The sequence below is a fragment of the Aedes aegypti genome, chromosome 1 (assembly GCF_002204515.2).
Source record: "Aedes aegypti strain LVP_AGWG chromosome 1, AaegL5.0 Primary Assembly, whole genome shotgun sequence".
Classification (NCBI taxonomy): Eukaryota; Metazoa; Arthropoda; class Insecta; order Diptera; family Culicidae; genus Aedes; species Aedes aegypti.
Window position 1 is genome coordinate 160,053,145 of NC_035107.1, and position 14,820 is coordinate 160,067,964.

At 36.5% G+C, this 14,820-nt stretch overlaps 1 protein-coding gene across 1 annotated transcript in view; it reads left to right on the top strand.

Annotated features, from left to right (window-relative positions):
• The window catches only part of LOC5572781, a 346,582-nt gene extending 333,648 nt beyond the window's left edge, over positions 1-12,934 (top strand). The window contains exon 3 of the mRNA XM_001654130.2: positions 10,424-12,934. Coding sequence (XP_001654180.1) covers positions 10,432-11,613 — 1,182 coding nt within the window. The 5' untranslated portion in view covers positions 10,424-10,431 and the 3' untranslated portion in view covers positions 11,614-12,934. The remainder of the gene's footprint in view (positions 1-10,423) is intronic.
• The last annotated feature ends 1,886 nt before the right edge of the window (positions 12,935-14,820 follow it).

Consider the following 14,820-nt stretch of genomic DNA (forward strand, 5'->3'; position numbering starts at 1 on the left):
TTAATTAATTTCGAACAAATGTCCATTCGACCAAATGTACTTTCGACTAAACGTCATTCGACCAAACGTCATTCGACTAAATGTCGGTTGACCACATGTCATAGATTCCTAAAATATATTATTTTAAACATAAACTGGCTCTAGTGTAATGTCTGGTTGAGCCAAGACTACATAGCGTTACACAATTATACCATTCTTTATTACAAACAATACATTTTCATACATGACTGTTTAACCTTTCGATTGTCGTGCGGATTTTTGTAACGAGAGTAGTCGCGCGTTGTACTTTGTACAACACGCTTGGTTTTGCGAATATCCCAGGAGCCTGACTACTCAGAAAGATGGCGTCTTCAGCAAAGTTGTTCAGTGGCTCAAGGGCTATCAATGATCGAGTTAGTTGATTCTTAATTTTGCCAACAGGTGACGCTTCTTCTTCTTGGCATTAACGTCCCACTGGGACAGAGCCGGCTACTCAGCGTAGTGTTCTTATGAGCACTTCCACAGTTATTAACTGAGAGCTTTCTTTGCCAAAGTTGCCATTTTCGCATTCGTATATCGTGTGGCAAGTACGATGATACTCTATGCCCAGGGAAGTCAAGGAAATTTCCATTACGAAAAGATCCTGGACCGACCGGGAATTGAACCCAGACACCTTCAGCATGGCTTTGCTTGGTAGCTGCGGACTCTAACCACTCGGCTAAGGAAGGCCCCAGGTGACGCTAGTGAGCATGAAACATTTGTTTTGCAGATCTCAGGAGCAGGACAACTTAGAAAGATGTCATCTCCGGCAAAGTTATTCCGTAGCTGAAATGCTTTCTTTGTTTAATCCTTGAAGTTCGTGATTAGCTAAAATAATGATGATCCTTGAGCTACGCATAAACTTTGTCGAAGTTCAGGATACTGAAGTATCCGCAAAACAAAAGTTTTATGCTCACTAGCGCCGAAGATGCCATCCTTTTAAATGGTCAGGCTCCTGAAATATCTGCAGAACAAAAGTACAAGTTTGGTGCCCACTAGTGCCACCTAGCGGTCAAACTCCAAAAATAAATGGGGTACCATCCGATAGCGCTCCACCTCCAGAACATTTTTTAAAATATACCGATCTAAAATTGCGGTCTACTCATTATTATGGGACTTCTTTGTACATTTGTTGATTTTACCGCATTATAAAGAGCCATGCTGTAAACAAAAACTGTTGAGTATTGTTCTTAAGAAGATTCTTTAGGAATACATTTTGGTTTTGTGTCAATAGATGTCTTTGTTACAAAATCATAGCATATAAATCACAACTGTTGTACAAAATACAACAACGCGATAGCCCGAAGGATAAGGAGTGTAACTACGAAATTTCAAAAGAAAAAAAAATCGAAGAAATACAGGAAGTTTTAGCAATATCTTTCAGACCTTTTAGAGGACCCTCAAAGAAACAAGCCAGTGCATGATTAAAGGTGTACACCCGATGGAACTTTTCCTTTAAATTGATGTTCAAAGTAACATGTTAGTATTTCATAAGATAAGTTTTATGAGTAACTCAGCGTGCCGATTACTCAGATTCAAAGTCAAAATTGGTATCCTCGGTATCGTTTAGATTTTGATTGAATATAATGGTTTCAACCTTCTCCGCACTAGTTGAAAAGAATGATAAAAAATGCGACAAAATTCAGTTTTTAGCTACTCCGACAACTGTCACTTTCGACGCTTGTTTTAATAGTTTTGATACTATATATACACTCCTGTGCAAAAGGTTTTGTTCGCCCCAAAAGTTTTTTGTTCATATCTCTGTGATTACACTTCCAATTGAAATTGTGACGTATTGGAAATATTATGAAATGCAAACTCTTACTTCGTAGGTATTTTTCCAGAAACATTTTTTGAATTTTGTATACTTAATTTTTACTTAAAGTTTTTCAAAAACCACACTAAAAAATCATGGCTTATTTCCTCAGCATTAGATCGATCAAAATTTTAAATCAATGTGTCATTAGTGTATAGTAATCTTATATTCTTTAAGAATTACTAGTGATTTTTTTACGAAAAAACTTGTAAACTATTTATTACTATTATTAAAATAGTTATTGAAGTCGTCGTGCAAAAGTTTGTCCAAAGGCTTCAAAAACGGCATGCTGAGTCGAAGATAAATTAATTTATACTTGATTTTGACATTAAATTAAATTGATAACGCTCGTCTTACCCCGTCTTCCCCTACTGATAACATTTTTGACCATAAGCAGCACTGTAATGGATGATTTTTTTATTTAATTTTTTTTTATTTAAAGATTCTAGTATGAATAGAGAAGAGACTGCAATAGATCGAAGCCTTTTAGTTAAGAAACACTAAAGTTTCTATGTAACCACTAGTCCGTTTATTTGACTTTTTGGCTCCTAAAACTATTATAAGGCTAATATAGCGCATGTCTGCTCTATAATACCACTACATTAGCACGATGATTGAATTAAAGTGCTATATGGTTACTTGGGCTATAGGGTGCAGAGCTACTTGGGCATTTCCATGATTCACTTTGGCATGGGGGGTTTCTCTCAGCCGAATTGTCTGAAATTTAGCAAAAAGAAGCTTTTCAATACGACGCAAATTGTGGCCAAATATGAATTTAACTTCTTTCAAAAAACCCCACTGCCGAAGTGAATCAAAAGGGCCAAGAATTGGATCCGGCTCCCTACCTATGAAAGAATATAATTTATATTTCACTACAAAAAGGTTATTTTTTTAAACTGCTCTGATTTTGTTTAAATTTTGTGAGTCGAATCAATAATCAAAAAGATTAGACCCATTTTAATTTTGACATAAAAGTGTCTTTGTTTCTGCAAAGTTGGTTGAAAAACAGATTTTTCTGCTCGTTCTATCCAACGGGAAAACTGGATTTCAGTTTTCTTAAGTATAAGTTTTTTGTTTCTAAACGGAAATATTTCCGTATGCTTGCCATATCTTCTCTATTTATTGAAGAATCTGAAATCAGTAATGAATGAAATGCATCCACTATATCATTAAAAATGTGGTTTGAACCGATTATTCCATACATTTTACTTACTTTGATTCAGCAATACAGAAGTGTTTTTTTTTTAATATTTATCTTCAATTATTCATTGAGAAAATGAACCTCAAACCAAAGCTCTTTCTCCTGTGTCGATCACATTAGTGTGTTAAATCTTTCTCGTAAATTCAGATGTGCAACTGCCGAGTGTTAGATCTCACGCACAAGTTCTACTTTTTACTCTAGCTGAACAAGCACTTATAGAGTACTTATAACTTATAAAACTTGGTTTGCTGATTGTAGATATCAAAAAATTATATTTGTCACCGTGGCCCAAGATTCCAAAGAACACGCCTCGAGCCAAATTAAGTAAACTTTCACGATGTAAAGCTCCTACGATAGCGTGCCACCTCCATAGGCTAAAATCCGAGTAAAGAAGGCTAGCTTCGTCGTAAAGATAAAAATAACCGCTCGTTATAACTAGTAAGGGAAAAGAAAACCAAACAACCATTCTGCTTAATTGTATTGTTGAAGCAACAATCAAGCTATTTTTTGTGCTAGATATTCATTGATTAGCCTTGCTCTAGAGTAGTTTTCTAGTAGCTACAAGCTTCCTTCCACCCTTTACTTTCAAAAGCCTACTTGAATAGGGCCTTCCGTTAACAGCCGAACACTTTCTACTTCATTTTCAACCAGGAATGTCGATTCGAAATACGAAAAAAAAAAACTAGAAGCGAAAGTAACACGTACTTGAGAACTATTACATCACTTCAAATAAAGTCGCATTCCTGTTCCTTCAATTTTGACACAACTGATTGAAAACTTATGACAAAAATATCACCTAAAATATGTTTTGTTTCTTTTACGTTTTATGTAATAGTTAAGTGTTACCAAGCATTCAGCAGCATCGAGTCAATGAGTGTGGGTTTCTATTCCTGGTCTGGAAAACTTTTCGTCAGAAATGTATTTCGACTGTGCCACAGGACGTTGCATGCTAGTCCGTTGGTAGTGTTGTTCCTTCAAAGGGCAAATTGTCCACTGGAAGCATAAACTTGTCGGTGTCTTTAAAAAAAAATACATTACTTTTATGATTTTGTTCAGTATTGAATCTGGCGGCATTCTCCGCCCTAAGCTGAAATCCAAGCTGGATCAGGAATACCTATCTCTGATTGTCCAAATGCCAAAATTCTTCTTCCCCAAACTTTAGAATTGATTTCGTTTGTCTTGTGATTAGGATATGCTTAATTTCAAATTTGATATTTGATTTGACACAGAGCATCTTGAATTCTATTATAATTAAGTGCATAATTAAGTTCATTTTCAGGAGTGTCCTTTAGGTTTGGTTTGTTTCAATATCTGGCCATTTTTTTAAGGAATCAAATAATATTTAACGGATTTCGAAAATTGTTGTCAGTATCTACCTACCATGATACCTTGATGGCTACAGCGTAGCGTCACGCCATTGCCAGGCGTATTGTAGAGCTCAATCTTTGTCGGTCTTGGGCGAAACTTCTCCAGTTGCCCCGAACGCTTAGGGTCGTCAGGTCCTCTTCCACTGCTTCCCCGAAGCCGCCGACCTGTACCTGATTCTCTGCTGAATATTATTTTTGCCATTGTTTCTTCCGACATTCGCACTAAGTGACCAGCCCACTGAAACCTGCCTTATTTTACACGCTTGATAATATTCGCATCTTTGTACACTTGATACAACTCGTGATTCATGCGTCTGCGCCACACACCATTTTTGAGTTTCCCACCGAGTATTGTCCGCAACACTTTACGCTCGAAAACACCGAGAGCTTTTCGGCCCGACTCTTTCAACGTCCACGCTTCGTGCCCGTAGAGAGCCACCGGAAGAATCAATGTTTTATGCAGGGCGAATTTAGTTTCCGTTTGCAAGCTGCGGGACCTAAGCTGGTTACGTAGTCCGTAAAAGGCCCTATTCACAGCCGCAACACGTCTTTTCACTTCACGGGAAACGTCGTTGTCACATGTCACAAGTGTTCCAAGGTAAACAAATTCTTCAACAACTTCAAACACATCCCCATCAAACACTACGTCAGCACCTACACGACCATGCCTGACTCTATCTCTACCTGCAACCATGTACTTCGTTTTGGTAGAATTAATGGTCAGGTCTATCCTCGCTGTCTCCCTCTTCAGAGGCACGGAGGCTTCTTCCACTGACCTACGATCGATTCCAATTAAGTCTATATCATCCGCAAAGCCATGGAGCATGTGCGACCTTGTGATAATAGTGCCATTTCTCTGCACGCCAGATCTCCTAATATCACCCTCGAGTGCAATGTTGAACAGTAAATTCAAAAGTGCTTGTCCCTGCTTCAATCCATCTAACGTCACGAACGAGGTTGACACCTCGACTGCGATCCGAACACTTGATCTCGAACCATCCAACGTAGCACATATCAGGTTAATTTCGCTGGAAAACCATTTTCAGATATTATCTGCCAAAGCTCATTTCTTTTCACTGAGTCGTACGCCGCCTTAAAATCAATAAACAGATGGTGAGTCTGCAAGTTATACTCCCGGAATTTGTCTAGGATCATTCGCAAGCTAAACATCTGGTCCGTTGTCGAACGGCCCTCACGAAAACCAGCTTGGTATTCGCCGACGACGGACTCCTCGAGCGGTCTCAGTCTGTTAAATAGGATGCGCGACAGAACTTTGTACGCCGAATTAGGCTTACCCTCTGTAATTGGCACACTCCAGTCTGTTGTCAGTACACTCGTATATATATCTAGTTTCTAAAAGTGGCCAGATATTCCTAGAATGTTCTAGTAGCCGAAATGATTCCGGAAGGTCACTCGGTCAGGTCGGGTAAAAGAGGACTATTTTTTTGGGAAAGCGCCAAGTTATCCTTATTTATTTGCAATGAAAATCTTTTTAAATTACATAAATCAATCACATCTGATTTTCTATATAATAAATGAAGATCTTTGGACTGTTTAAAATGCACATGATGTGAACACTTGGACTCAATGCCCGGAAGAACCGGGTATACATTTGTTGGATACTAAACCGTTTCAATTCTCAACAAGTAAATAGCAAACATAATGGTTATTAAAAATGTATTCCCATAAGTTTGGCACAGAAGTACTAAATAGCCACTTTCTAATAAATTTTTGGTATCTCGGGGAATCTGAAAATGATCATTTGTAAGATCGATCAAATGCAGGAAGCATGATTATCCGATTCAATCGTTTCTCAAAAGGTTCACAGTTATGCGTTTTCTTCAAATTCTTCGATATAGTGGACACATTTTAGCCGATTCCGGAAACTAAAAATTTGCCTAGCAACAAAGACAAACAAGCACAGCACCCTATTTACCCAACCTGACCCAGCGATTCACCGGAATAACTCCTGCCCACAAAGGTCCAATTTGACAAAAAGCCGGCAAAAACTTAGTTTTAAGTTGAAGTAGAAAAAAACTACAATATCACCACGAGTATAGTAATATCTTGCACAAACTCACTTTACAGACTGAGGAATCGATTGAAGAAGATTCATTTTGTCTTAGTTTGCCTAAACGATTTTTTTAAAGTTAGGAGCAAAAAATGTATGAAAAACAGCAATTTTGTTAGAATTTGTTCTATGAGAACCATTGTGTCTATGCTCAAAATAGAGTTTTCAGCCCTTAATCATATTCCAAAACCCTTTTAAAGGCTAAAAATAGTAAAATATTGGAATGTCTGCCATGGACCACTGTGCTGCCACAGGAACCTTCCCTAGTACCTTTGGCCGTTTTTAGAAACTAGGTCTGTGCATGAGTATACTAATAATTAACATTTAAACAAACGTACAGATGTATGCAACGTATATGCAAGCATGATTGTGTGCGTTCGTTTACAACACGATTAAGGTGACACGGGAGACAGTGTTATTTTCCCTATCTTTCGTCTCACTCTAACAATTATCATTAAAACTTTGTGGAAGCAAATCTCGAGTTTTAGTTAACCGATCAAGCTGAAAAATTATCGGGTTCTGCACTACATATATAGAATCATAGTGATACATTTTCGCTTCGATATATGGAGTGGTTCTTGGGATTTGCTTCTTGAAATGGATAGGGTGATTATGATGACGTCCCGTGCGGCCTTAACACTCGTGCTCAAATGGGCCCTTTCACCTTAAATATAAACACAAATGCAGTGAGCCTGTGCGTGCTATAGAAGGTATGGCTTTTACTGTGCACCCTGTTTACAAGTTAACCGTGAGAGAAAACGAGCCAGCACCAACACACGGCGCACAGTAAAAGTCAGAAGAACAAAATAATTTATGGCACATACACAGGCTCGTTAAGCAAGCATGTTTTGAAAATGGATTCATTGATACTAGAAATACTAAAATTAATGGCTGTTTCTACTATCTGATAGAAAACATGTTTATCTAGCCGATTATAATTAATAAATATTAGAATGTTTCTCACATCTTAAATCTCTTTTTTTTCTAAGCATGGGCAAATTACCCCCAGTCCCCTTACAAACTATTATATCGAATTAATTAATATGAAGATGTCGTACAATATGTTTTGGACATGAAACGAAAATTTCCCCAAGTAGGGCCCTGCCGCAATTATTGCCGATTCCGGAATGGACAATTAATTCAAATTATTTTTAAATGACCACAATCAACAATTTTCACACAATGATTGCTGAGTAGAGCATGTAATGGAACCTTAATATCAATGTAAAAATTCCATAACACAACAAATGGTCTTAAATATAGCTATTACCCTAAACATTGTGTTCCACGTTCAACTCATGAATGTTTCAATTATTAGATGTCCCCTTGATTCAAATATTAAATCCGATACCGATATTGAAAAAACACAATAAAATGAAATATGAAAAATGTTTACTTTTCTTTCACATGTTATCAAAGTTTCTTTGGCACCAGACAAAACAATAAAGGAATACTATATACGATGATATCTCATATCTCATATCCAGTGCCGCGTCATAAGTTTTTTATAGATGAAATTTTTGATAATTTAAGCTTCATTGAATTCTAAGATGATTGTGACTTTCACTTGTGTAGTTTTGTTGGAAATCGACTCGGTTTCGAACAATAATTTTGGACAAGAAAAAGTTTTTGAGAATATAACTACTAATTGAAATTTAACACTTCACTTCACTTTGCTGAAAAAAAAAATACTAAAAATCACTAGTAAGGTGAGCAAAGTTATTTTCTTTTGCAAAAGTGAAGTGAAGTATTAAAGTTCAATTCAAGGGGTGGGACAGCCTACTGATCTTGAGTTAGATCATGAGTTGCTTTTGAGCAACTCTGAGCAACTCTGAGCAACTCAACTCGCTCGTCGTCATGTGCTCATAGCAACCATAAATGTTGGGTTGTTTGTCTTGCAGTGAAATTTTTTTCGTATCGTGTCGTATGCAGAAGGCAATCCCGCTGGGTCAGAGCGCTTTTGTTGAAAGAAAAAGCTTCGTTTCAGCTCTGTCTTAATATTGCATAAGCGATAATCGATTGAAATTAGCAATGATTCTGTTATAGTGTCATGTCAAATTTGTCAATGATTCGCTGAAGTATATCCGTCGCATTACCGCGTTGATGTAAAAGTGCTCGTAGAAAAGTAAATGCGGTGAAATACTTTCTACGCTGGGACAGAAATAAGGCAATCTTCAACAGAGTTCAAAATCGTATCCTGTAACCTGCAAATTGTATCATGTTTTCTATAACCTGATAAATATGCCCTAAGGGAAGTTAAGATCAATTATTTAATAAAAGAAAGTGTTACATACCATGTACTACTTAAGCGTATTGCTACTTATACGAGCACAAGATTTTCCGAGACATTGATACAAATTAAGTTAGGAAGGTGTCCTAATCAATACTCATATATTCTATTTGTTTTGAAAAATCTCAATATAAATGGAAAATCGAATGGGTTAACATTGTCAAATATACAGTAGGGCTAGTTTCATTTTCAAAGTTATTTAGTTCATTACGTTCTTGAAACTTAAAAATAGATGAACCCCCTTTTTCGTACCAACAATCGTTATATGTTGCGCTTATCAAATCCCAGAAAAAAAACTTCTCCACGTGACATTGGTTGAAAATAGAAGCCAGATCCAACAGCAGTAAAAGTGGATTTGCTGATTTCTGAGCAAAAGTGAGTAACTCAGAGTTCGCTCGATGCGCATAGCCTGCTCAGAGCAAAGCTGTCCTCTCCCTAGGTTCAATTAGTAGTTTTTTCTTATACATACTCTAATAATCCCTTTATAAATTTTCAAAAACGTGTTAGGAAAAAGTTTCTGTTAGGATAACTTTTTTTCCTACCAGTCTTGCGATGCATGGATGGTTGGAGTGAGCATCTTAAGACAAAATTTCATTGAAAAAAATATGGCTATTTTTCAAAAATCAAGTTTACGCTTTTAAAAAACATTTTTTTTCCCACAGTTTTAAAATGGATTTCTCAATAATTCATCAAAAACATATTAGACAAAATTGACTCGCCTGTTTAGTTTAATTGAATTCTGAGATAATTATGACATTCACTTGTTAAGTTTTGATGGAAAATTATACGGTATGAAATTTTACTTGAGACAATGAAACATTTTTTTCGAATATTTTTTTTTTCAATAAAAGTGCCCATCTCGATGTATGGATAGTTGACAGTAAACATATAGGGTGTCCCAGAAAGTATGGGCACGACTTTGATAATGAAAATTATGGTACTTTTCCAAACAATCAAATATTTTTATATTTTTCCATTGTTCCATTTCCATTTTTGTTTTGTCACATTGGCAATTGTAACCGCATAACAGTCACATTGAGATTATACATGAGCCTCATAATGTAACAGCAACGAAATTTCAGAATTATTTTCTGACTATTCACCCAATATGCGATATGAGTTGTACAAACTTTCAGCCTCAAATAAGCTCTTTTGAATTCTTAATGATTTTTTGAAATTTTAGTTTCCTCCCATACTGCAGTAAAATGCAATCTTGGTATCCCTTTTACTCAATGCCTACTTTTGTCGAATGTTACAAATATGCAGTGATGGGCACTGTAGGAGTTTTTGGATTGCATTATTTTGTTAAAAAATGGGTTAAAAAGTTTGCCCGTTTCCAAATGATAGTCTAGAAAATTTTTGAAAATAAAACCAATTAAGCAAAGTGGTTTATATTGTCAAGGTCTTTCAATTTCATTGAAACCTTAGAGGGTGCTGCCAAAATCTGTTCGTGTTGGCGCGAAATACGTCATATGCATTTTCAAATGAAATATTTTAAGGAATAGAAAAAAAAACTCATCAATTTTACCATGGAATACATAGAACATGAATGAGGCAAACCATTTCTCAGTACAGAATTTGTTGTATAAGTTAAGACTACAGTAACAATCTGCAACACGTCTAATTACACATTTGCTTTCTTTATTTTTTCTCATTTTAGACATCAAAATGATCAGCCGAGTTGTAGTGCTTTGCCTTTTGGCACACCTAGTGGCCAACTCCGTCCTTGCAGCACCCGTGGAACGCTCGCAACTTCTCTCGTCAATCCAAGAAATTCAACGAAAATATGCATCGATGGAAAGTGAAGAATCACCATCAAAGGAAAAAGTCGGCGCGGAATTGGAAAATGTTAACGACAGCAAACCGGAAGTCGACGTAGATAACATCGAAAACATGGAAGCCACGGTTGAAAGTGTTGAAAATCAGATGCCAAAAGACACAACGCGTAAAGGCAAAGTCCTTAAATCAAAATTCATGGAAGATCTTTCAGCACAAGGTACCCAACGTAAAAACAAAATGTTTGGATTCTACGGCTACTACCCTCAACCAACGTATCCTCAGCCAATGGCCTATCCTTCGTACTATCCCCTAGAATACTACGATGACTATGTTCCTCTTGAAAGCTACCCGAACGTTAATTCTTTACTCAACTACCAGAACTACCAACAAAACATGGCAGCCTATCAAAACATGGCATCCCTTCAAAATTTGAACAATTATCAGCTACCAAATGTCGCACCAACCAATATTCCTAGTTTGAACAATATGGATAATAATCAGGCATCACAAGACTATCAAAACCTTGCCCAATATTCCAATGGCGAGAACATGGATGAAGAAGAAATTCTCTCGCGTACAAATCAAGGTGTTCGCCGCCGTCCAAATCAAAAGAATTCACCAATTTACTACATTCGTCTGCCCCCAACTCCATACATGTTCGTACCTGGACTTGGTTACATCTCGCAACCACCAACCATTCAACCAATGACTCCAGCTGTCCCCCAATATCCGCAGTTGGCTCCACCTGTTAACATGAGCCCCTTCTACAATGTGCCTATCAATTTTGTATCTAACGGTAAACCCTCTGGAATCTATCAATGGAGTGGAGCGCCTTCCCCTGCACCTATGCCACAGCCAGCATATGCTCTCCCGTATCCTGTCGCAAGGCCACCTCCAGCTCGCCCTGCATTCAGGCCAAATCCATTCGTGCAGGATTCTAAAATCACCCATTTGAAGGGACCATTCATCTTCAACGGCAGACCCGAAGAGATCTTCCTGTTGCAAAACTCGATCAATCCATTCTTCCAAGCTCCACTCAACCCGATCAGCCCTATTAGCGGATATTACTAGGATGTGATAATGTTTGATTGTGTGACAACGAATTATTAAGCAAGGTTAACGGATGCTATGCTTGCATAACTGTCTCATGGAACTAAAGCAAGATTGGCCAGTTATGTGAGTGTCTGCAGTTAGGTGGGTTTCACGTAGCGTATCTTGATTGTTATAAATTCGGACATTTAAATATCGCACAGCAGTATTTATTAGCAGCCTCAAGCTCATTCATTGAAACCATAAAGCTCAATTGAACATTTTACACGAAACCATTCCAAAAACTTGAAATGAAAAGCTCCGTGCTTTTCCATCCAATTCTTGCATACAACATCGCACCACTCAGCCTCACCGAATGAAACAAAATTAAGCACCGATATGTGAAACTTTTCCTCAATGAAGCCAACTTGCTTCTCAGTGCCTCAAATTAATTGTAAAGCTTACGCCGTATAATTTACCCAGTAGCACATCTGATGTCTTTCCACGATCCAGCTTTTTATTTCTGCTATAATTTCAAACGATCATACGCGTGGTGAAACGAATTTACCTTACGGACGATATTGAACACAATCTTGTATGCAATAAACTTACGATAAGATTCTTCACAACTTGATGAAATGTTTCCTGCAAGCACGCAAATCTAGACTATGTTGCGCAACATTTTTGTGCGACTTGAGGAATATTTCATTGACTTGCTGCATTTCCTAACTTATTGAACTAACGACAAAGCGTAGCTTAGCGTATCCAATCATGTATTTATATAGGTTTAATAATCGCTTCGGATTGTTCACAAATGATAGAGTCAATTCTATCGATAGTTTTGTAGTTCACTGCAATCAGTTAGAAAAAAGTAACTTCATTATAAATCGAGCTCAATTTATAATATTAGATAATAAAATAGCAATCGAATATGCAATTAGTTACATAAATGGAATGAAGCTAGTGCGACGAATTCGAATATCGAGTATTTAATACAAAGTAGTAGTGCTAAACGATAGGCATTATAGTTGAACATGTGTTAGCCGGTAAGATTTTCATAACTTGTCAAAATAACAAAATGAAATTTTATATCAATGTTAATACAATCAATATTAATATATTATTATATTATTTTTATCAATATTGAATACTGTTTCGGAAATGTTCAAAATTGTTTTTGAATTGTCTTAAGAGTTAAATAAGCTATTATGATCATAGAACTTTGGAATTGCTGGCAAATTAGTTCGAACAAAAAATGCATCGCATGAATCGAACTAAATAGAGAGAAAAACGTAGTATTGTAGTGAATAGGTGAACAACAAATTGTACTGATTACGTGTAGAGAATAAAAGAAGTCTTCAAATATGTGCTCTCGTTATGTTTATTGTTGAAAATCCGAACTCCATATGTTTAATTTGATAATCTTATTCAATTATAAAACGAACAAGTTGAATAATAATAATAATTGGTTAGGTTGTTACTTGGGTTATCGTCAAAATCAATCAGCCGTTTCTAGTGAAGTATGAAAATTTATTGGTTTGAAATTCGACCTAATTCGAGTGATTCTGGAAATGTTTTTGGAAGCATCACCTCCAAAAATCTTGAAATTTGATACCCATGTTGATATGGTACCGCAAATGTTTCTTATTGGTCACTTCCCCCAGGACACCTCGAACTTACTATGGATTGGTCAGAGCATCTAATGGTTCTGGATATTTTCCGGAAGCATCATCCCGAAGTTTAATGCGCACTTGGATAAAGTACCGGTTGATATATACATGATTTGAAATACTCTCGTGACTGATTATATTTTCCGCAACCAGTTTTACGGAATGGCCATATCTCGGAAGATTTCCAACGATCTTGATGCGTCCACCGGCATTCAATCATCAATTGGTTCTAGTTTCTTGGAAAATTGTTAACATCTATAGAACTTCACACTGCACAAAATTACAAACGACAGAAAAAAAATGTGATTTAGACATGACCTTGGAATTCGGATCATCTCCGTAGTCCGGTGGCCAATATGCATAACCATGCGAATTACTGGAATTAGACTAAATTTGCCATCGAATACTTCTAGATGCATCCAATTTAATCTATTTTTCAAAAAGTTATAAGCATTCGAATTGGGGTAAAACTTTGCCTATCTCAATGATTTTGCCTATCCCCTGTATGTGCAAAGGGTGGTATTTACGGCGGGCATGGAGACCTCCAAAGGCTTCGTGGCAGTGCGGTTAGCGGCGTTAGCCGTTTAGGCGTATTGTGCCGCGAAGTATGGGTGCGATTCCCACTCCAGTCGGTCAAACAGATTTTCCATCATTGGACTACTGGGTGTTTCGTTGCCGTTGCCTAATGTTAGTGATCGTTTAGTATGGGCAGCTAATAAGCAGTCTCTTCACCAGCAATTAGGTTTTGAACCAAGTTCAACGATATGGATATACGTGGTTTACGGCCAAAGCGAAAACGAAGAAATCGGCTCCAAAAGAATCAATAATTAGACGAAATCATCAAAAACTCACACATGGGAAAAAAGCCACTTTAATAAAGATGCAAGTTTCAAGAAGATTACTATATTTTACTTAATTTGAAAATATTTATAACTATTCAGAACAGTACTCGGGATTTGCACAAAAACTCAAACTTGAAAGAAAATGGTAAAATGATGATCAAACGATATTTAGTTTCACGATGATTAATTATGAAATGTAGATGAACAAGATTTGGGTAAAATAGGATGAAATATAAATAAAATTTTGAGCTTAAGTGTTCCGTGCAATATCAGTTGTTGGATATTGGATCACTACGATATTTGATACACATGTTTCTTGCGTTGTAAAGAACTAATTTAAATAATAGTTATTGGATCAAACATTGATTGAAAAAATATCCAAAATAAATTGAGCGAATTTGAATTACTACTATGGTACATTCACTTTTCTTACAGTAATTAATATTTACTCAAGGAAGTCACAAGGATTTCAAAGAAGATTAACTGACTTCAGTTAAAAATAACCTTTCCCAGAACATTAACCCTTTATCATTTATGATATCAATAGGGCACCGTCATTTTTCGATGAATTCACATAAATAAATTCAGACCAATATTTAAATAATGTAAAGGGCTAATTAGAGTACTCCAATAGTCTACTTGAATTGTATATCATTTGATAAACAATCAAATCACAATTGATTAACAACCAAAAGTTTCTTTTAAAATGTAACAACATTTATTCCATAACTTTTTAT